At 39.2% G+C, this 23175-nt stretch overlaps 1 protein-coding gene across 1 annotated transcript in view; it reads right to left on the bottom strand.

Moving 5' to 3' along the window:
- The window catches only part of TYR (tyrosinase), a 42776-nt gene that overhangs the window by 10056 nt on the left and 9545 nt on the right, over window positions 1–23175 (bottom strand). Inside the window, exons 2-3 of the mRNA XM_005516180.2 lie at window positions 22015–22231; window positions 12627–12774 (exon numbers count right to left, since the gene is read on the bottom strand). Of these exons, the coding sequence (XP_005516237.1) occupies window positions 12627–12774; window positions 22015–22231 (365 nt within the window). The remainder of the gene's footprint in view (window positions 1–12626; window positions 12775–22014; window positions 22232–23175) is intronic.

Here is a 23175-nt window from a genome sequence, read left to right on the forward strand (position 1 = left end):
AGAGACTCTTGCAGGCCTCATTTCATGCTACACAAAACAGGCAGAGAGTAAAAATAACTTACCTAAATTCATACCAGACACACTGTAGGGAAGTGGGACCTCAGCAGTGGGGCCACTTTGTACCACACTGAGGCACCCCTAAGAGTTAAGTTATACCACTGCAAAGCATGGAGTCTTGATTTTATTTAAATTTTTTTTGTTATATAACAGTATACAGGTCACTGTAACTGCTGATGAGCTTAATACTTGCATCTATCAGCTCTAATAGGTTACAAAGAATTGGAATGTGGCAAAAAGTAATAATGACGCCTACCTGGTATGTAGATGCTTTGTCAGTTTAAATTTTCATTCATGGAAAGTATACTTTGCTTTTTCAAAACATTGTAGTGTGGTATGGTGAAAATTAAAGCCATCTATAAAAGACTATGGACAGACATAGACATAAAGACATCTATAAAAGACATGGATATATCACTTCTATTTAATTACGTATAAATAGACTCAAGTATTTCCTTTGTTCTGCTCCATACATACCAGGTCATACAAAATGAAATTAAATGAGCTGTAGAGGAAAATTAATTAAAAAACCCAAACAAACAAACCCACCTTGGTTTAACAAGTGGTGGGAAAATAGAATTGATTTGAGGATGATTAAAAAAAGGCCACCAATATTTTTTTTCTTATAGAAAATATGAATTCATATTATTTTATTAATAATATCTGCAATGGGATCATAACTAATTAAAGGATGAGCCAAGAAATAACTGGGTTTATGCTGCCAGTGGGAAATACCAGGCAGAGTACAAAAGCATTGCTGTATGTAGGCTGGATTCCTTCCTACTGTTCCAGATACTGTTGTGCACTCTGAAAAAACATGCTGCTCACAGGAAGAAAATCTTAAAATGTAGAAAAAATAGAGCAAAAATATGAGTAGACATTTTTCTTTTTTATTTTGCAAAGAGTCCCTTCTAAGGGCCATTACCCAAGTGTGCTACCACAGTCATGAGCAGAGGTACTCTTGGCTGAGTGTAAGAGGAGAAACCAGACTTTAAATATCCACTTGTAAGACTGAGCCACCTCAGAGGCACTGGCTCATAGAGTAAACTAACTGTCCCTTCAGGAAGATTTAACAGAAATATTTCATCCAGTGTGTTTTACCTGGTAATGAAGGGCAGGTGGAGAGAGGTGAAGGGGGAAGAAGGGGGTTGAGTACCTCTGTGTGAATTTCTGTCACACAAAAAGGAGCAAGAGGTATGGCCAGGGGGAGAACTACAGTCACTTTATGGTGAAGACTCATGGTCACTCTGTGTCCTCTTCACTGCAGGGGACACAGCATGGATTTCCTCCTGCCTCCTTGTCCTCACAACCATGCCATAAGCAAGATTAAGGAATTTATTTGTTTAAAACCAAACCTCTCTTATTTTCATTTGTTCTGGAATAGTTTAGGTGAGGTAAAGCCATGGATCTGATTCATAATTCTTTTGTGTGATGGCCACTACCAGTACATGGGAGAAACTGAGATGGATATCTTTGGGTACCACTTGTTACCAAGTAGGACTTTTCTTCTTCCTAACCTATGTACTAGGTAAAACAACATCGAAATTGTGCCCTTTGTTTCTCAATAGCCTGATAAACCTGTGCCTCATCTGAGCCTGCACTCAGTATTAACCATTCAGCTGCTAGACAGCTGCTTTGTAAGCCACTAATAAATTTGGCAGGTTCAAATCCAAAGCCATGTCCTTTGCTGTGCCAGGTTTGACGTGGAGACTTTCATTCCTCATCTCCAGTTGTGAGACTGAGGCGAGGTCAGACTGACTATGCCAGAAGGAATACAGAACGTTGTTGCTTAGGGCTCATTTATACAACTTATTTCAGTATCGTGAGATCTGACATGTTGTACAAGAAATCTGGCAACCAACATGTATTTGCATTTGGAAAGAAAAGAAAAAGGAAATAAATTAAAGAAAGCTGAAATGCCAGCCCAAGGGCTGTGATTACACAATAGTCATCACTTTAAAAGTTGGCATAGTCAGCTGGTATTGCAAAGTCACCTCTGGTAATTCCCATCCCAAGCATTTAGGAGAAAGATTGGTGCTTCAGTCCTGGAAGAGGTGCTGATGTTGAAGCTGTAAAGTCAAGGCACTGTACTGTTTGCCAATGTATGCAGTTATATTGCAGTATTCTCTTTTGCTCTTTTTAAGTTGGCTAAAGACGCTATAGGGACTCTCAGGAAGTAAACAAATTACACTGTCATAATGCAAGTGCCTGATTAAAAATTAAGACGCTGCCCTCAATTATGGCGAAGACCCATCCAAAGCCTTTGAGGCTGTGTCCCCCACTGGTGAATCACTGCTGATGATTGCCCTGGGTTACAGTGCTTATTCTGTCTAGTCCCAGCTGCTGGAGAACATCCAGGAGTTTCCCTCATCAATTCCAAGCTGCAGCATGCAGCAAGGATCTTTGGACAACTTTGCCTCTTCCTCAGACCCTCACAGTACATCTGTGAAGTTACTCCTACGCCAGCCCCTGGGCAGCCACCAGAGACACCTGTGCATGTGTGTGTGCATGTGCCTGCTCGTGGGAGCAGCAGCTGAGGACTGGGGGGTTGGGTTAGCAGCTACACTGGGTGTCTAAGGCCACTTACTGGGGAATCCAGCCTGTGTGTGGATGTATCACAATATGGATGTCTATTTTCCCATGACAGGCTTTCATCATGGTCAGATAAACAGGTAAAGAGGATGAGGCTGTTGGTGCTGTTGGGTTTTTTTTGCAAGTGCTGCATTTTTTGTGTTGATCTGCACATCTGGTCAAGCATGTTTGCATATATGCATATACATATATATATATATATATATATTCACCTAGTGTGTAAGTGTGAGGTTGGGAGTACATGCTCAACCTCAGTACTGGCTGCACCCAAGAACATGAAGCTGTGGTAGCCACACCTGTTTGGGCTTCTAGATTTGCCAACACTTAAAAGATAGACTTACACAATACAGAAAAAGAAAAAAGATGTTTTAGCCTGGTGGAGCTGTCTTCCCACATAATACCATGCTTCTGATTTTTTTTTCTCAGAGCATGTATTCCCCATGTAGATCAATTTTATTCATCTAAAATATGAATACTTATTTTCAGGAAAGGTCTGGCCTACTTTGTTGTTTCCCTTTACTTCATCTTCTGAACCAAAAGTGGGGATTTGTTTTTGTGGACTTGAGTGGAATAGACCACCTGAAACATGGAGACACAACATGCAGATGACATAAAGTCCCTTCCTTATTCAGCAAGATTTATATTGATTGCTGGCTGTCTCCTAAGGTACCACTCTCTGAGTGAGGTATAATAATACACTATAATATATAATATACACTATGCTGACACCTTCCCACCCACTACAAAGTACCACCAGAGCTGGGGAGACATGTGACATCTGGGGATCTTGGTACTGCTCTGCTTCATGGATCTCACTAAAAGAATTTAAATTCCTTTGTTCTCACTGCACAAACTAGATGTTTGGAAAATGTCAGATAAAAGAAACAAGAGGGAGGGAAGTGACAAGGAAGTGACAACCAATCCCACATACGAGAAAACCAATTCCACTTTGCCTATGTCCCACTTCCTTGAAAACCTCAAGGTTACTGCAGCTGCTGCATTCATAGAATCACAGAACATCCTGAGTTGCAAGGGACCCACAAGAAACACTGAGTCTGTCTCCTGGCCCTGCACAGGACACCCCAAGAGTCACACCATGTGCCTGAGAGCATTGTCCAAATTTTTCTTGAGCTCTGTCGGGATTGGTGCTGTGACCACTTCCCTGGGGAGCCTGTTCCAGTGAACAACCTCCCTCTGGGTGAAGAACCTTTCCCTAAACTAGGGAATTGTTTCCTGATCTTCTCCTTTTTTGAACCTAGATCTTCCCTGACACAATTCCATGCCATTTATGAGAAATTTTTAATATTTCCTCTACTAATGTGATTTAGAGCTTTTCCCCCTTATCTATCAAACACCCTCAATGCATCTGTAGGACAAAGAGAAGGGTCTTCAGACTTTTAATCTGAAACTTTTCCTCTTTATGTTAAACAACTTGAGCTTCCACAGCTGTTTGGAGAAGATGCAAGTTGGGTCTGTCATTGCTGCTTTGCATGCTTATTTGGCTGCAGAGGGCTATATAGCTTCCCCTCATTGCTCCTAAATAATCATGTAGTCCTCCAAGTGTTTCTCTCCTAGAATAAAAAATGTCACCAGCTCCTCAAGCCTCTTGTGAAAATATGCTGCTCAAGCATCAGAATCCTGCAGAGAATTCAGATAAAATGATCCTGAGCAGAGATCACTGCTCCCTGTTCCTCTCTCAGAGAGGGTTGCTGAAGTCCTGTAGTTCTATTTCCCACTTGCTATCACAATTTCCTTTGGTTATATTGCAGACTGCTTAACCCTTCCCAGGGATGTCATGTAGCTACCTGAGGCTTCAATTCCATTGCATGTAAGTCTGGGCTCCCCTGCCACAAAGCTTAACAAGCTGAGCAGTTCTATAGCCTACTTTCCCAGTAAAGAAACCTTACTGGAATATTACTTGGTTTTGCCTTCTCAGAAAACTGGATAGGATGAAACAAGTGCCAAGCCCAGCTTTGACCAGTTGCTGTTATATTATCATATAAAGAGCTTTATATATAAATAAAATTTATATATAAATATAAAAGAGCTATATATAAAGACAAAGATAATAGATAAACTAAGTTTGACATTAAGGACAAGAGCTGAGTGTTGGAAAAAATGTGTAGGAATCCATGCAGAGGCATGGATATTCTCTAGCCTAGGACTAAGTAGTGCCTTAGCCTAACCCAGTTATTGGCAAAATAATCTAATTCCTGTGGGAGCTTATTCCGAACCTCTGCTGGAAAGAAATGAGTTTAAATGATGATTAGCTGCACTGAGGTTCTGTCAGATATCTGATCTAAACTCAGTTGCTTTTCTTAGTCAAGTCAGCCTTTGTTTAGCACCAATGAAAGTTGTAAACGACTTTTCTGAGGTACCTTCTTGTTCCTTAAATAGCTGTCATCATGTGTGTTGTTTCACCCCTTACTGACAAACCAGAGCAATGTTTTGCTGGAGATAGTTGTTTTCCATTCAGATTTAGTTCTCCAATACTCTCCAAGACTTCAAACCCCAAGTTATAGAAGAGACATAATGGGGTGTCCTGCGTGCTTTGTAAATAAGGAAATACAAATGCAACCCTGTGCTGCATTGAAAACAGAAGTTAGCTTTTGATGGAATGTATATCCTATGTTAAATTTCTCAGGTTCATTTTTGCCATGGTTTGTCGCTAACACTAAATCATCACTTGAAGCTGGAGATAGTAAAAATGCTAGCTGCTCCAAAGTTTAATAACTACTTTTCCCTGAAGAGAAAGATGACAAGCAGATTAAAATGGACTGCTGTGGAGGTAGCCAGACTGACACTATGGAACCTGCTTTTGTGCTTTGCAATTCAGTTCTTTTGAGACTTAAAGATTCTCATTATTGAGGTTCACAAGGGCATATAATACATAAATCACATCTATGGAAGTGAAGTGATAATTTCTTTTGATGAATAGGAGGTAGCTACATGTGGGTGAGTAAAGTACCATGTTTTCTTGTGACTTTTTTACAATTTGAACAATTACATCAGCTGTTATTTCAGAAGTGCTGCAGGAAGGAAATGCTAGCTGTCTGCATCAGAGCTCATTTTGATTGCTGTGCCACAGGGAGCTTCCTCCTCCTCCAGCATTAAGAGAATAGGTGAAGACTAACCATGCAGCTCTTGTGAATTTTCAGGGCAGTGTAACTTTTCCTTTTAAAAACCAGTTATTGTTTGCAAAATATGTGGTGTACAAAGTGATCCATTCAGTAATTGTGTTGGCTGAATTAAAATCTTGTGGTAAGACTGATATGAAACCTGCACTTTAAATGGGACTATTTGAACTGAACCTGCTATATAATTGACTTTTATGAACAGAATGGATCATTACAAACATCTAGCCTGAACAATGACATGGCAGGTGAGATTGCCAACTGCTGTATTTCACATATAATTCAGAAGATGTCTGCTTAATCTCTCTCTGGTCATTCCCCTAAAACAAGGTGGAGCCGCAGCACTATAGATTATATGTAGGCTTAATCAATAAAAATAATATTTACCTCCAGAGCCTGATCCTTGTCCTTATTTCTCTCTTTGTCTGCCTCTGTATGGTCTATCTGGGGCTATCCAGAGGACTTCTTAAAGGTAGTAACATTCTTAAATGCATGTGCACCCTCAAGTGTATCACATATATTCAGTCCCTCTCTGTTCACTGAGGGAGGCATGCTCGAAATCTGTGCTTCTTCACTTTTGCCTCTAGCAAGGTTAGATGATAGGTGATGTGACCCTCCAAGGCCTTTTCTGCCTCCCTTTGGGTGCTTTGCAATTGCAGCTGCTCAGGCTTACTGAAGTAGAAGTAAGAGCCCAACATCTTGGTGTGTGATTTGCCTTTCAGCCCCAGACAGAGCCATATCAAAGCAGAGATACTGGGGAGCTGTTTCTCAGCAACACCCCATCCTTCCCACTTACACTTTGCTTTTCATGGATATATTTGTGTGGTATTTCGCAGTAGATGTGAACTCACTCTGCCCACATACTGAGCCCACTTTGAGTGAGTCAGCTCCATCAAACAAGCTGAGTAGCTCTGGTTAACATGCTACAAAGCCTGAGAGGTTAGGAGAGAAAGGTTAGCAGCTCTGCTGGGTGCCAAGAGAGGGCTTGTGGTAACACAGGGAGCATGTGTCCTCCTGCACATTTGTAGACACCCCCAAGGGAAAACAAAATTAAAAATATAGAAATTTCCTTTCTAAAAACTTCAATGCTCGAGTTTCCCGCCGCCTTCTGTACTTATCTGCTCTGTATATCATACTTGCTGTAGGAGTTTGTGTGTGCCAATAAAGCTTGTGACCGAAGTCATTCCTGGCCCACCTTCATCTCAAACATTCTGCTGGAGAGCAGTTTTATTCCTCTAAGTCCCTTGTGATAGAGCAGAGCTGCTTTCTGTGTGCAGGAGCTGCTGTAACAAGGTGATTTTTTTAAACATAAGGGAAGGGTGAGAGCTGGGCTACCTTGCTGGTGCCAGAGAGCCAGCTAGTGGGATGTAACTGTGCATGCTGATTAGAGCTCTCTTCCCATGATATTGCTAATGGCAACCTCTTGACCTGCCTTTGTCTAATAGATGTCAAGTGGCTCCAAGCCACAGCCCATTCAGCTCCAGAAAAACATGACTTCTAGGCTGTGTCATTTGCAAATGTAACCTCAAAAAGCAGTAATAGCCATGCTGTGCCCATATCGAGGAATAAAATTAATGGTACAATTTGTGTTTGTAAAGTGATTTTTCAATATTTAGACTGCTTTATTATTAGCTGATATATTATTGTACTACAATTTCCATATCAGCTGCACCTCACTCAAAAGTTTTGATGTGTCTAAGTTTTTGTATACCAGAGGGAGAAAAAAATTCCTCGGCCTCATGCTTCATCTGTGTTGTCTCCCACTGGAGACATTTCAGGGTAAAGAATCACTCTTATTTCATGTATTAAACAAGCCTGGAAACATAGTGTTGTCTTACAAGAATTTCTATGATTCTTTTTGAATGTCTTTTCTCCAAATGTTCCAAATCCTTGAAGCAAATTGTTTTTAACTTCCAAAATAAGTTCTTGTTTCCTATCAACATTTCAAAACAAGAGAACAACTTGGTTTTTTCTTGTGCCATTTTTTGGTTTAAAAACTCAGAGATGACATTCAAGAGAAAATGAAAATGTTCTGTTTCAAAAACAGAGTAAAAATAAGATGCTTTTATTTTGACATCTCCTGGGAGTGAAAATCAAATTTTCTCTCGCTAAAGCATTTTTTGCAACAAAATCACTTTTTCCATTTTTGCCATAGTGCTGCTTTTTTTTTTTTTTTTTTCCAGTGGAAGAAGGTGCTGGCATTATGGCAACTATATTGATTCTACAGGGACTGAAAGTGTCCATAAAGCTGGCTGAGGAAATGGGGTGCTGCTGATCAGATGAGGGATGTCCAGCTGTGTCTTGTCTTTGCTATTTCATGCAACAGTCAATGAAGCAATTGTTGCCTCCTGTTTCTTTGATACCTGAGAGCCACAGTCAGAGACGAAGGATATGCCAGGTGTTGCACAGAACAGTGCAATGAGATAGTCCCTTAATGACAGAGCTTACAACAAAGGCAGCAGCACAAGGCACAGCAGAGAGATGCACACAGGAGGAGGACCAGGCACCCATGCACTGGGACTGAAATAATCCACTCACTAAGGAGTGACTATGGAGGGACTTGTCTGAATGCCAAAAAGGTGTACAATAGAGATTGGTATAATGAACATTTTGGAAGAGTAGATGAGTTCCTTAACAATGATTTGGGGCTGGGCAGTGAAGGGTCCTCACAATAGAAAGCAGTTGATCTGATGCGAAGAGAAGAAAGAAGCAGCAGAAGGGTATGAACAGAGAACAACACTTGGAGTTAAGAAGAGAGCTGAGATGATGTGATGGTGGTTGCAGCTTTATTCTGAGCTGTGTAGTTATTTATGATACCTGGAGAAAAGAGGTCTTGTAATGGCAGCATCACTAGAACTGGCAATCTGAGTCTAGCTCTAGACTATTATGCAAATAGGCTAACAAATACTAGACTTTAGAGAGGCAAGAGACTGATATCCTACACATCTGTTGTGTGTCTTTAGAAACTTATTTATAAATTGCTTTTCTAAAACCAGGGCCCTTGGAAGTCATCCACGTTACTGTAATAAGCCCTGCCCATTGCTGCAGAATTTAGGAATGAGATGAGAACAGAGGGCCTTGCATTAGGTGCTGCATGGGTATAAAGTTGTAAGGAGATCTTTAATGACAACTTCTATTCCTGTTGCTATTTAGCTTTTCTTGGGTAAATTGTTGGGTTGGGGTGTGGAAATCCAGAGTTACAGAGGTATGAAATAAATGAGAAGAAAGCTGAAATACTCAAAGGACAGAAGTGCAGATGAAGATACTACATGCCTCTAGAGATGAGACGTGTAAAAGATCCAGCAGAGAGGAAAGAGTTCCTTCTCTGAGCACAGAAAACACCCCAGTGATCTCAAATGGGACTGTGGGCTTGTGCTTTCATGGCCTGTGCAGCTGCTCCTTACAGCTTGAGTGGGTTGACTCCTCCCTTGTTATTCCCTTGTGCTGACTGTAGAGCATATCTGAATAGTAAAGAGATTTGCAATTAAGAGAAATGCTTCAAAGAGCTGAAAAAGCTCTTGTTTTTGCTGAATGTATGTTTTGTTGCACCTTTTTTCTTTTTATTGTTTTAAGCCATTAAATTAACAATTATTAATTTTCAGGGTGGTCACCTGCTTTTACCAAGCACTGAGATTTGATTCCTACATCTTCAAACAAATTAGAAGGCGAGGAGCCTGATTAATCATTGCTGAGAAAGCTGTTGCCTGGGTACCTTCATACATCTGCACTACTGAGAAGAAATGACCTAAAAAAATTGGAAATGTTTATAAGCCAATGCTTTTTTCTTTTTCACCTGAGTGATCTCAACTGCACCTCTGCTTCATCTATCCTTCCCTCCTTCGGTGCATCAGGCCTGGGCAGGGAAGGTGAGGGACAGCAGATGGTGGGCTGACTGCTGCTCAGTTTAGAAAGCAGCTCCTAACATTTGGCTCACACCTGTCAGCAGACTCCGTATACACTTGTTTATCCTCCTCTGTACCATATGTTTCCATGCAAAATCACTTCCAATGATCTATTGCCTTACTGCTATCACTCCTATTATAGTTGTAACTGAGCATTTCACAGTCATTAATGCATTTACCCTGACAGCATCCCTGCTGTGTAGGCATCTAATATCACCCACTGTACAGATGGGACAGCTCTAACTCAGATCCACAGGTCCTCAAAAGCCTCATTGAAATCAATGGGAAGGAAACACATCTCCAGGGGATGGAAGTTTGGGAGAGCAAGCTGCATGCTGGGTTTCACCCAAGGAATTGGGAGTGGAGTGGGGAAATTCCTCTGTGGGGGATCTTACTTGGATACTCAAAGTGCTGGACCATTCTTGATTTCCTGACACAGAGCTGCTCCCTGACTCTGCAAACCCAGAAGACCTGTGGCTATTGTTGTCATTGGAAGTAGTTGAAAAGTTAGTTAAAAGCCCATTGTCCCAATGTAGTGATAGCAGTCAGCTCAAAAGTATTCTGCCCAAATGAGAAAAGTTGATAAGGACCAAAAAGTGTGCTTCTGCTGCTCTGGAGACTGTCTCCCACTTCCTCTACTCTTTGTATTCTTGCTTGCCTCCCAGAAAAGTAATTCGCAGCCCCTTCTCATCCTGTGTAGGAGAGGAACAGGGTTTTCTAAAATGTACTGTATGTACCTATCAGTCACCTAGTTATTAATTATAACTAAAAGCATGATTAATCTGTCACAGATAGGGCTGCTAAGTAACCCGAATCAGGCTAATGCATTTCTGTCACCTACACAAAAGGCAGTATTATTCTCAGATTTTACATCCGTGTGTACTAAGGCCCATATCCACAGCAGCTGCAGAGCACTGGTGATGCCTTTCTGCCTCAGATGGGATGAGGCTGCATCATGCATATCTCTATTGCACCCACAGAGCCTGTGCATTGGTTTGTTTCCTCAACGCTAGTACAGTTTAATGAGGTTATCTTTTGCAAATAACTGTGCCTTTTAAAACTGATAACAACTACAGTTATGAGAATTTTTCCCATGGACTCATAATGACTATAACTGAAATTCCTCTGTGGAAAGGGCCAGCATGAAGATCAAGGTGCTATTTTAAGCCCTGCAATGAGTAGGAGTTAAGAGGTTCATAGGTTTTCTGCTAGTGTCAATGTCTAAGTAAAACAATTCTTTTGATATGGCACAACATAAGTTTTTCTCTTCTGTGTTGCCTTTCTCTGGATATTCAATTGATCCATTTTTTTTAATAGCCTAGATGTTGGAAAGCTAATTTCCAGGCACCAGTTTGAGATGAAACCACACTTAAAACCCTTATACATCCATCCTGTGAAGCAGTCAATGCATGGATATGCTAAATTACATCTACACCATGTAACTTTTAAAATGTCCTCAAGAAAAGCTTTTCACATGAAGGATTTTCAAAACTGACACCTCTAGAAGACTAATTATACCCTACAATATGAGGAGCAGAATACATGTAGGTCAGCCATTGAAGGAACCATTCCACTGACGCCTGGGTGACCTGCTAAGACTTGATGCCCTATTTCTGGATGTGTAAAATATGAGGAACATAATCATTAGTCACATTAAATATATAATATATTTATTATATATATACATACATACCTACATACATAGATACATATATATATATATGTAATATTAGATATAAACCAAATAATTTTTTTTCTGTCCTCTTATATTTTAAATATATATGAGGAGAAAAAGCCCAACTTCAATTTTGTCTTTTTACACCTACTACCTTTTTGGTTAAATAAGATAAAGTTTTATATAAGGGTTTTAGTGTGAACTGCCTGAGACTGCAAGATGATGCTTGCAAGCTGTAATCTGCATCCCTCCTATGCTGCATGCCTCAGTGGCCCAAATGAAGAAACCAGTTTTGTTTTCATCTCAGCAGGCACCTTGCTGCATGCAGGCAGTCTCATTCAGTTTCTGAGCATACAGATTTATGGACTTGACTTTACTACAGGGTAATAGTTTTTTTTCCTTTGTCCTAAGCAATGCAGTAGTCAAGTAACATTCAGTGGAGAAAAAGTAGAAGATGGATAAGAAAATATAAACTGCACCAGAACAAGTGTTGTTTTTGTGGCTTTTACAGTTCTTTGCTTAGCTTTTTTTTTTTTTTTTTTTTTTTAATTGCTCTTTAGTCATCACAATTTGGTGTAAATGCAGTCCAGAGTAAATTGTTTGTAGCCATTCACATGTACTATACTGACACAGAAATGAAACCTTGGAATGCTGCCCTTAATCTATCAATTTTACCAGTTTGTGGCAAAACTCTGCTCTCCTACCCTTTCTTATTAATAAACATGATATCTGTTTGCTCTCCTTTCATTCTGCACAGCTGTACCCTTCTCTTTCATCAAGAGACAGTCACAATTTTCTTTGTCACACTTAAATACCAATTTTTTCCTTCTTTATTTATGAATAGCAGGCTTGAAGTTTCCTTATGGAACAGAAATTAAAACAGCCCTGACATTTAGAATGTAAAGGAATTGCTCCAAATGATTACAGTTGTGTTAAAATGAGTCACTCACTTTTGATCCAAACTTCCTGACATACACATCCATATATATTAATCACTATGACATCATTGAAGAACTATTTTTACCTTTTTAATAAAAGCAGAGTGCATTTGTCAACTCATCAAATTATATTTAATCCAGTGAACATACAGACTGGTTAGGAAAGACACATGCTTTCAAGTAACAGCACAGCTCCTTTCTACATATCTGAAAATGTTGTGAGTGTAAAAACATGTAAAATGTTTGCACTCTTTGAAATTCAGGTGAAAATCCCACTGTAAAAAAAAACACATAATGAATTAGTTTTACTAAGGAAAATGAAACTCACCTGTCAACAAATGCATGGTGTAATAAAAATATAGGATCATTTGCAGAGCCTTGTACTTGAGACATGGAGCCATTCATGTAGATGTGAAGTGCGTTATGCAAACCGCTCTGTGCTGGGTTAGATATCGCAGTCTGTGGATCAGCAAAGCCTGTAAACTCAAGAGAAAATCATATGCTGATATGACAATGTGTATAATTCCTTTTCCAGTAACAGTGAAGATCAAAGTACTTAATTTCCCTTAATTTATATTCATTTTTTAGACAAGAGCTTAGGAAAACTTGTAAAGGAGTGTTAATGTATTTCAAAGGCATAGCAAAGATGAAATTAAAATAAGCTAAATTAAAACTCCTGCCATGTAGTTAATGCAGCATGTCAGCAAATGGACTGCTTAATTGCCTCATAGTTTTAAACTTCTTTGTTCATTTTGTCTGGTAAAATGCAGATGCAACATAACATATTTATGTGTGGACATTTATTTGTGTTGAGAAAACTTACTCACTTTATTTTCATTTTTAATCTCTATACTTAAAGGCTCCTAAGATAAAACAGGCTATTTTATCTCATCATCTACTCAGTCATTTATTAATGTTTGTCTCTATAGAACACATCCTTGTATTGATAGAAGCCAACACAATACAAGCTATAATCTCTACAGAAGGATTTAGTGAGTAATCAATAATCTTTTAGTCAGACTTGCAGGTTAGAAGTCTGTGGAACACTAATTTTGGAGGACACTTAAAAGATGGGCTTTAGGAAGAGCTTATACAGACCATCTGCCAAGCAGGAAATACTGGAAGAGGAGTTTGTACATTAGATTTTATCTTGGTAGCCTGTCTATATTTATCTCTGGTGTTATATCCTTACTCACCATCCCATCAGCCATGCTTCCAACCTACTTGCAAGGACTCCTAGTAAAAGCCAACTCAGCCATCTGATCTTTCTCTGGGATTTTCCCAGAGAATGGAACAAGAAAGCAGTGTTGTCCTCCAGTCTACTTCTGAACCTTATGCTAGCTCTGATGTTTAACCCCTGTCACAACATCTCTCATATCTGTCTCTTTTATTTGGTTATTGAAGAGGTCTTCTTCTCACAATTTCTGTAAGCTGTAGGATGGGGAAACATAGTAAAGGCACATTGAAACACCTTCACAATTTAATAAAAAAGGCAGTGAACAATATGATCATTGTGTTGATCCTCAGTGTTTCCCAAATATTGTTGCAGTTTATCATATCTGCAAAGTGGAGAAAATAAAGATATTAACTCTTATCTATGGGAAATTTGTAATAAACTTTGAACACTTGCTTTATTTACTTATTTGGACCAAGAACTAGCATTTGAATGAGAATCAGTAATATACTTTTGAAGTGAATCTTCCAACAGTCTTGCTGTTTCACACTGTGACTCACACCACAGGGCAATTTCTGACTTTGCAAGCTGGATTCCTTTTGTAGAAAATCTAAAATGTTCCAGCTATAACTGGGTGTTCAGTTCAAGGGACTGAACTAGAGCTGGTATGAAAAAACTCCATACAGCCAGTTTGAAAACTCTAACGTGTAATATGGAACTTGGGTCCACAGTTTCATCTGTTTTGCTCTGGATTTTCTCCTCTTTGAGTCACACAAGGTATTAATTGAGAGTTGCTTTATGAATAGGGTTGTACTCTGAACTTGGAAACCTGAGTTTTACACCCAACTGGGACTCTGATCTTCTGTGTGAAATGATTGCACTTCTTTATCACTCTAAATTCCCTCATTGGGCTTTTTGTTGTCAGCCAACCTCTTCAAACAAGGGGAGAGCATCTGGCATAACCCACTGGTATTTATAATAGAAGTCTATTTATAATAGAAGTTAAATCCTAACCATAGTGCCTAAGAACCAAAATACAATAATAACCATCCATCTTTCTGAGTCTACAGTATGACAAAGCTTTTGAGAAATTCAGGGGAAGTCAGAATTGAAAATATAATTAGGACATTTGAATATTGTAAGTCTTTAAGGTAAAGCAAATCAGGATTTTGGAAACAAAGAACACATTAACACCTACAGATTTAAAGTACATCAAATATGGACCAGGATTCTGAAAGAGTCTTCTTGGTGACATTAACAGCAAAGGACAGAAGTTCTCAAAGTGAAAATTTGGCCCACAGAAATCTGCATGATGGTGAATGTTATGTTTCCTAGCTATCAAATGAGGGGAAAAAGCAGAGTAAAATATTACTTATAAAGAATGATGTACGTTGACAGTCTGTCCAGAACTCACAGGAAGCAGTGGCAACAATTTTGGCTTTCTTGCTGCTGGCCACAGCACATATTTATTAGAATCAGTCAATTTAGCAATACTAGGACATTTCTGTAAACATTAACTGGATATCATATGTCTGTGTATCATTCTGAAGCAATTCTTCCACTTATATTCCATTGCATTAAATAAGGGAAGAAAAGCTTTTTTGCAGGGTAGACAGCTAGATGTTTGATATCAGACTTTGGATGTTTTTTAAATTTTTTAATGCATTGCAAACACTTGATCTAATCATTCATAAAAATACACAGAATACTCATTTTGGCTCTGGACAGCTTTTCTTGGAACATCTGCACACAAGCAATTTATCATAATCATAAAAATCTCTGTACTGGAACATTTTTAGCAACTCCACCCTCTGGCTTCAGAAAATTGGGGTGCATCCAGTCTGTGTCAAAGGTGATGTCATGTTTATCCCTGCACGTGAGAAGTTCTAATACCTGATCTCTTGTTATGAAAACTTCATATAAATTTTTAAGTTAGCAGGAGTAAAGCCATGATGTGATGCCACTGTGTCATATTAGCTTGGGTCTTACTCTTTTCTCTCAGACTTTTTAAAAGACTTCAGTACAATCAGCTACGCAGGATGACATACTAGAGTGGAGTCGCCCAAAAAAGCACATGTGAAAATTTCACAGTTTTTTCAGAGTACAGGAAACTTTGCTGAGGTAGCTTCAGAAAATCACCTCTAAAGCAGATGTGAGACTACAGATAGAAGCAATGAGCTGCATTGAGTTCCTCATCTCTATATAGAGGAACTCTCCTTCCTCCAGCTGCCTTCCCCCATGCTGTGCCTTCCTCTCCTCTGCACTAAATTTACCTTCTCAGTCTTTTTGTGAACTGATTTCACTGACTATTCTGGCAGTAAACTACCCTGGAGTGTAGGATGTCAGTTTTTTTGGTTTTTTTTTTTCCAGACCACTAAAATGCAGAATCTCATGTAAGGCTATGATGAGAACAAGTGACGGCACCAAAACAAGGATGGAGAGCAACTGACAAATGGGTGGAGGAGACTGCAGTGAGCTACTTAATCATCTTGGCCAGTATAGGAAGCTGTAATTTTGAGACATCCTTATAAACCCTTGGTTGATCATGGTGCATCAGAAACAGCTACCAGGACGTACATCACTGAACTGAAGTTTTTCCAGTGATTTAGACAAGAGAAAAATTGCAGTTTTAGGGCTTGATAAACCTCATTCTGCTCCTGCTCATAACACTGTTGATTAGCAACAGTGATTCAGTGGATTTGAAGCAGCTTTACTGAGCCAGGCCGAATTAAGTCAGGTGGGAATTTAGACCAAAGTTTATTATAATAGAAAGTAATGATGCCAAATTCAGCCAGAATGATAAATTCAGGCTGCCTGACAGCTTTTAGGATGGTATATAGGCGGTTCTCATTGAGCATGCAATTAGGTCAGGTGTATGTCTTTTAATAGAGTACTTAATTCTATTAGCTGTGGATTTTGCTAACAGAATCTTCTAACAGAGACCATAGAAGTCCATGCACAATCAGCCAAGTGCAGAACTTTATGTACTGAAAGCAGGTAGTGTTTTCCTCAGTTGCTCATTTGCCACTGACTGAAGTGCTTTAACTACACTTAGCAGCAGGTATGCAGAGCTTGGAGAGCATTAGCACTGCAAAGTGCTACAGAAATGGAGGATCCACTCCAACAATCCTATCTGTTTTAATTATCTTGGGGAACTGCTTAGCAGCTCTGGCATCCCTAGCATAATTTAGATATCCATAACAGTTTTGCAATTTGTTTTCTGAAGTGAAAAACATTATTTCTTACAAAATAAATTTTAGTTTTGTGTGACTTTCTAGGCCAGTGGTAAGGACAGCTGGTACTTTAAAGGTCAAATTCTGCTTTGTATGTTGCATGCTGAGGGGATTGATTGCACCCCCAGTCAATTTGCAGAAAACACTAAGCTGGATAGTTGATCTTCTAGAGGGCAGGATTCACAGAATCAATGAGATTCTTTGAGATCATCCAGTCCAACCTATGACGAAACATCTCATGTCAACTTGACCATGGGACTAAATGCCATGTCCAGCCTTTCCTTAAACACTTCCAGTGATGTAACTCCACCACCTCCCTGGGCAGCCCATTCTAATGTCTAATCTCACTTTCTGTGAAGATATTCCTCCTAATGTCCAGCCTAAACCTTGACTGACACAGCTTGGAGCTATGTCCTTGCATCCTGTTAGTTGCTAGGGGAGAAGAGACCAACCCCCACCTGGCTACAGCCTCCTTTCAGACAGTGATAAGGTCCCCCATGAGCCTGCTTTTCCTCAGGCTAAACAACCTCAGGTCTCTCTGCAGTTCCCCATGAGATCTGCTTCAGACCCTTCACTCCCCCTGTTCCCTCCTCTGGACTGGAAGAAGGCTCTGCTGAGAGATCTGGACAGGCTGGATTATAGGCTGAGGAAAATTGTATGAGGTTTAACCTGGTGAAGTGGTGTTTCAGAACGTGAGTGCTACAGGTTTGGGGAAGAGTGGCTGGAAAGCTGCCCATTGGAAAAAGACCTGTTGGTTGATAGTGGCTGAACATGATCCAGCAGAGTGCCCAGGTGGCCAAGAGGGCCAGTGGCACCCTGGCCTGGATCAGCAATGGTGAGGCCAGCAGGAGCAGGGCAGTGATTGTCCCCTGTACTGGGCACTGCTGAGGCCTCACCTCAAATCCTGTGTTTAGTTCTGGGCCCCTCAGTGCAAGAAAGACATTGAGGGGCTGGAGCGTGTCCAGAGAAGGGCAACGGAGCTGGGGAAGGGTCTGGGGCACAAGCCTGATGAGGAGTGGCTGAGGAAGCTGGGGGTGTTTAGCCTGGAGAAAAGGAAGGTCAGGGAGACCTTATCATTCTACAACTACTTGAAAGGAGGCTGCAGCAAGATGAGGGTCAGTCTCTTCTCACAGGAAACAGAAGAGGAAACTACCTCAAGTTGTCACAGGGGAAGTTTAGAGGAGAACTTAGGAAAAAATTCTTCATTAAAAGGGTGACTGGGCATTGGAACAGGCTGTCCAAATAATTGGTAGAAACAACATGCCTGGAAGTGTTTACAAAACATCTGGATATGGTACCTGGAAATATGGTTTAATAGTGAAAATGGTGGATTAAGAGTTGGACCTGGAGATCTTAGACATCTTTTCCAATCTTAATGATTCTGTGATTCTGTGGTTTAGTGATGGACATGACAGTGTTTATGGTTTGTTGTACTCAGTGATCGTAAATGTCTTTTCCAGTCTAAACAATTCTATGATTCTCTGAGTCCAATTTTTTCCCGTTCTCCCTGAGTATGATTTTTTTCCTTAATAAAATTTTCACAGTTTAGAGAAGTTCAGGTCAGACAGATGCATTTGCTTTAAAACAGGATGAATATAAGAATTTTAAGGCCATATTCTAGAAGCTGTTTGAAGTTAGTGATGTTCTTCTAGCTTATATTTGTGCAGTATTTATGCCATTGGCAAATTCACAGGAAATTTTTCAGGGTTAAATCTTACATACTTTCTCAGGTGGTGTTATTACTGTAATCTCTCTAGAGTGAGCTAGCTGCAAGATCCATAGAATTTGACCTATGTGACTGGAGTAAATGAAAGTTTGTGATTATCTAATTTAGACCATGTCATCATCTACCTCTTTTTTCTTAGAATTTATTTTTTAGAGTTTCAAAGTGATCTGTGTTGAGTAGTCTTTCTAGTTCTCTAGCAATGGCTCTTTGCAACTTGACAACATTTTCTCAGTGTGCAGCATAAATTTGCCTAGGAGGTGGAGGTTCAAGCTGGGTGAGTAATGTTGGCTGTAGCCTGAAACTTTTTCAATTAGAAGTTTTCTGTTGGATAACTTCATTTTTAGAAACCATTTTTTCTACAGCTTTATGGGTTGCTGTGAAAATACTGAGAAAAGTTTTCCGGATGAAAATTTCTCATTTCAGAAAAAAAAGGGGAAAATGTCCTATTGAAATGAAATTACATTTTGAAATATTTGATGCTTTATTCTATTATTTCATGACAGATTAGCAATAACAATACATAATTGTGACAGACAATGGAATGCTCTGACATGGTTTGGCTTGATACCATTTGTCATGAGTTAATTCATAAATAATGAAAGTGATAGAGGGTTTTAGAATTTTTTTAATGTTCTTCTGTGACTTTGTGTAAAACTTAGAAGGCCCTGATTTTCATTTTAAGTTGCCGTGAATAAACTAATTTCAACTGTGGAATCTGGTCATAATGAAAAAGAAAATCTAAATTTTTCAGCTGTCTCTTATTCTTAGGAAGTAGCATTCAAGGTGTCACACACCGAAACCAAACAGAAAAAAGAAGCCAAATTACTTCATTTGCAGTCAGCTAATCCATTTCTGATCTTTTCGGATGCTTTTAAACTAGGCTGATTTTCTGTTCTCTTTTATCCATGAAGTTTCCAATGAAGTCAGCAGTGTTCCCCAGTTAGGACCACGAATCAACAAATCCTATTTAAAATAATTGCTTTCAGGGGCAAAGTGTAAACTGCTCTTAACCTGTTGTTTTTCATTTGTAGAAGAACCTGGTCTGCCACAGAGTGAGAGGGCAATTCATGGGCACAGCCTCATGGGAGTGTTTTATTGAACAATATTGACCTTTTCTGTTTATGACTGTTGTGATATAAATTCTTCAGTGACATAATTTCTGTCCCTGCAGCAGCACTTTATGTTAGTCAAATAGAAATTTCAGCCTGCCTTCTTGTCATAATGATGCTGATACTTGCCCCTTTGAAGGATAAAAGTTTTAGCCTGAAGAAAGAAAAAGCATAAAGTTTTTCACAGAAGGGGATGTTCTATGTGATCACAAGTATTTTTCATTACAGAACTGAGACTGAGGTGTAAATCTGACATTGGTGTAAATCAGGAAGTGCTCAGTTACAGTCACTGGCTTAGTTCTGATCACCTTTCCTAAACCTAGAGTAACTCCAATAAGGTCAATGCACTTACTTTGGATTTCCTTGGGATCTAAAAGAAATTACAATTTGACTTTAGGTGTATTAGTACAAAATTGTGCATATAAGTAAAGCAGGGTTGAAAAATGTTTTGCTTTGAAAACGAACAAAATGTTAGGAACTATGAAGTGTTAACAGGTTTGTAAGAACACAGTCAAGGAGTAGGCGCAGACAGAGTAAATGCAAGTTGCCAATCTAAGCTTGGCACTTTTACACAACAAAAAACTAAGCCAGCCATTTTTAAGAAAGGAGTTAATGCAATTATAAGGGAATTTTTTCAGTAAAATTTCTTTAAAAACTTTCCACCGTCTTTTTCAATGTTAGCCATGAATTCTTGACTTCACAGTACAGTTCAGTATCTTGTTAGCTAAATAAGTTGGTTGGCAGAAATGTTTGTGGTCCTGTGGTGTAAAGTTGTGTTGAAATAACTCAGGTTAAAAAACAAAATAAAAAAACTCCCACAGACTGTGCTTTTGGTTTTGTTTACAATACCAGTAGCATGATGGTAGACCCTCAGTAATTCATCACTGGTTTACTTCAATTCCTTTTTCTCTACCCCTTCTACTCCACCCTTTGCATTTATTCACACACTTTATGGAGTAAAATGTAGGCAAACCTCAACTCAGTTATGTCACCTTTTCTTTACAATACTTTATGTATTTCTGGTTTCAAGGACAGAAAGCACAGGTATGTTTGGAGATGCAGACAATTATTGTCTGGGTTCTTTCTAGACTGAAATGGACAAATTCTGAATTTCTGACTATTTTTAAAAAAGAAAATAGTCCACTTTTCCCAAAAAAGCTTTAAGGCATTACATGCTACATAAAGACTAAGACTGAACATATTAAAACTTTTGCTGTCTTAGAATCATAGAATGGTTAAGGTTGGAAGGGACCTTAAAGGGACCTTGTTCCAACCCCCTCTGCCATGTGCAGGGATCCCACTCACTAGATCAGGTTGATCAGGGTCCAAACCAACCTGGCCTTGAACACACTCAGGGATGGAGCAGTTTCCCCAGGCAACATGTGCCAGTGCCACACCATCCTCTGAGTGAAGAATTTCTTCCTAATATCTCATCTAAGCCTTCACTCTTTCAGTTTAAAACTGTTGCCCCTTGTTCTCTCACCATTTGACCACATAAAAAGTCCCTCTCTCTTCTTTTTATAAGCCCCCTAAATGTACAGTAAGGTACAGTAAGTTTCCCCTTCAGCCTTCTCTTCTGCAGGCTGAAGAACCCCAGCTCTCTGAGCCTGTCTTCATAAAAGAGTTGCTGCATCCCTCTTATTGTCTTTATAACTCTTCTTATTCCCACTCCTACTCCTATTGTTATGCCCTTATGCAGTTCTTTGCAACCCAAAACTCTGGGAGATCAAAAGTAGATCACATTTGATTCAGCCGATATATGATATCGTAGAGATATATTCAGTGATAAATGTACAGTGTATTATTGCTTATTAGCAATTTTACAAGATTCAAAAGAGTTTAGTAGACAGATAATTAAGAATTTCTTTTAGTAAAGAACTTTTGCTTACTAGCCAATTAGGAAAATTCAAAACAGTTAAATAGTTTAGGTAACTAAGATAAACAACTAAATTATTTTGGAAATTATATTAAGTGTAATTTTTGAAGGGTAACTTAATCCATGTTCCTTAGAGCTCGGGAAAAAATATACTATGGAGTTCACAGTGGAATGATGTAGACATAACGTGCCAGCTGGCAACATCCTCCTTCACACCTGTTTTCAAGCCTGATCCCTGGAAGACAGTGAATTCCCGGGCAAACATGTACCCTCCATGGTTTCATGGTTACGTATGGTTGTGCACAAGCAGACTATTGGATGTACTCCTTTTCTGCTGTGCTGTGTTTTTTTGCAGTGCCTGGTCCAGACTGTAGCAGGAGACAGTATCTCCTAACAGACTTAGCGTCTGATCTAGTCCATAGTTTCTAGTTTGTTATCAGACACCTTTAATGTGGTTCTGTCTGCTGCTATTCCAGGTGAAAGCATAACTTTTTCTTTCTTTGACAGTTATTCTTCATGAAATCAGTTCAAACTGCCCAGAGTTTGAAGACTCTAACCCCAGAGAGAATCATTTTACAGATGGAATAAAGCATGTTACCTTCCAAAGTGTTTCGGAAACTGTAATTGGCCATTTTATCCATGGGTCCAGATTCATACTGAGTCAGTGAAAGGCAAAATTCGACATCAGCTGAGGATGGGAGCCTTGGGGTCCTTGATTTATCATTGTTCCCAGGATTTCTCCTTATAGGCCCTTCATTCGTGGCACTGCATAAAGCCTGCTGGCTATTGTACTCTTCAGACCGAGTGCAAATTACCTGCATAAAACACTTTCTGTTAGAGGAGTTGTAATTACAAAAAAAATAAAACAAAAGAGGTACTTTGATGATTTTTTTCTTAAGAACAAAGAAAATGTACAATGTAATAAGTTTGTTTCAAGAATATATATAATTTTTTACCTTTTATGTGTATAATTTTAATATAAGATGGTTATTTAATACAAAACAGCCCTCTTATACAGTGCACATTTTGGAGTCATACACTGATCTGTATTTGAAATTATCCATGTGGACTAAGACATCAAATAATTCATGCTCTTCAAAACTCACTGAGGCTAAATTCAGTGTTACCCACCAATGCAACAGGACACAGAGTTAAATCTGCTGCTGAATTTGCTAAATGGAGGATTTTTGGCTTCAGCAGGCTACCAAACAAAGCCATAATCACAGATTTTCTTTTTACTCCACACAGTAAGAGTGGGAAATGTTGACTTGAAATATGAAAAAAAATATTATGAAATTATCTGTGTTTGCTTTATCAGGGTAAATGGACACTTACTTTCTCCATGTCTTAATGATGCTACATGTATGAAATGGGAAAATTTGCTGCTGTAATTCCTAGAAATGTTGTGGAGATGAACTTATATCACCAACTGAAATACCATAGTGATGGAGACTGTGAAAGGACCTTAGAGAGATGGATAGTGATGTAAAATGCTGCCAGAATCCAGTATAATTTTATAAGTGTTCTGGGTTCACAGAGAAAGTCCAATTACAGTGACATAAAAAGTCATTATTTTTCAGATGATCTGCAGAAGCTGCCAGTCCAGTTTGAGATTCCTGGAAGAACAAGGCAGTTCAATGGTGGGTCTATGAGAATGAAACAGAAAAACAGTGGCTCAGAATTTCTAGAAGTTGTTCTAGAAGGTAATATTGAGGCTCTGAATCAAACTCAACTATTTATCGTTCTGCTTTCCTTTTGA

The sequence above is a fragment of the Pseudopodoces humilis genome, chromosome 2 (genome assembly GCF_049639895.1).
Source record: "Pseudopodoces humilis isolate 2021_Gansu_Grassland_sample_001 chromosome 2, ASM4963989v1, whole genome shotgun sequence".
NCBI lineage: Eukaryota > Metazoa > Chordata > Aves > Passeriformes > Paridae > Pseudopodoces > Pseudopodoces humilis.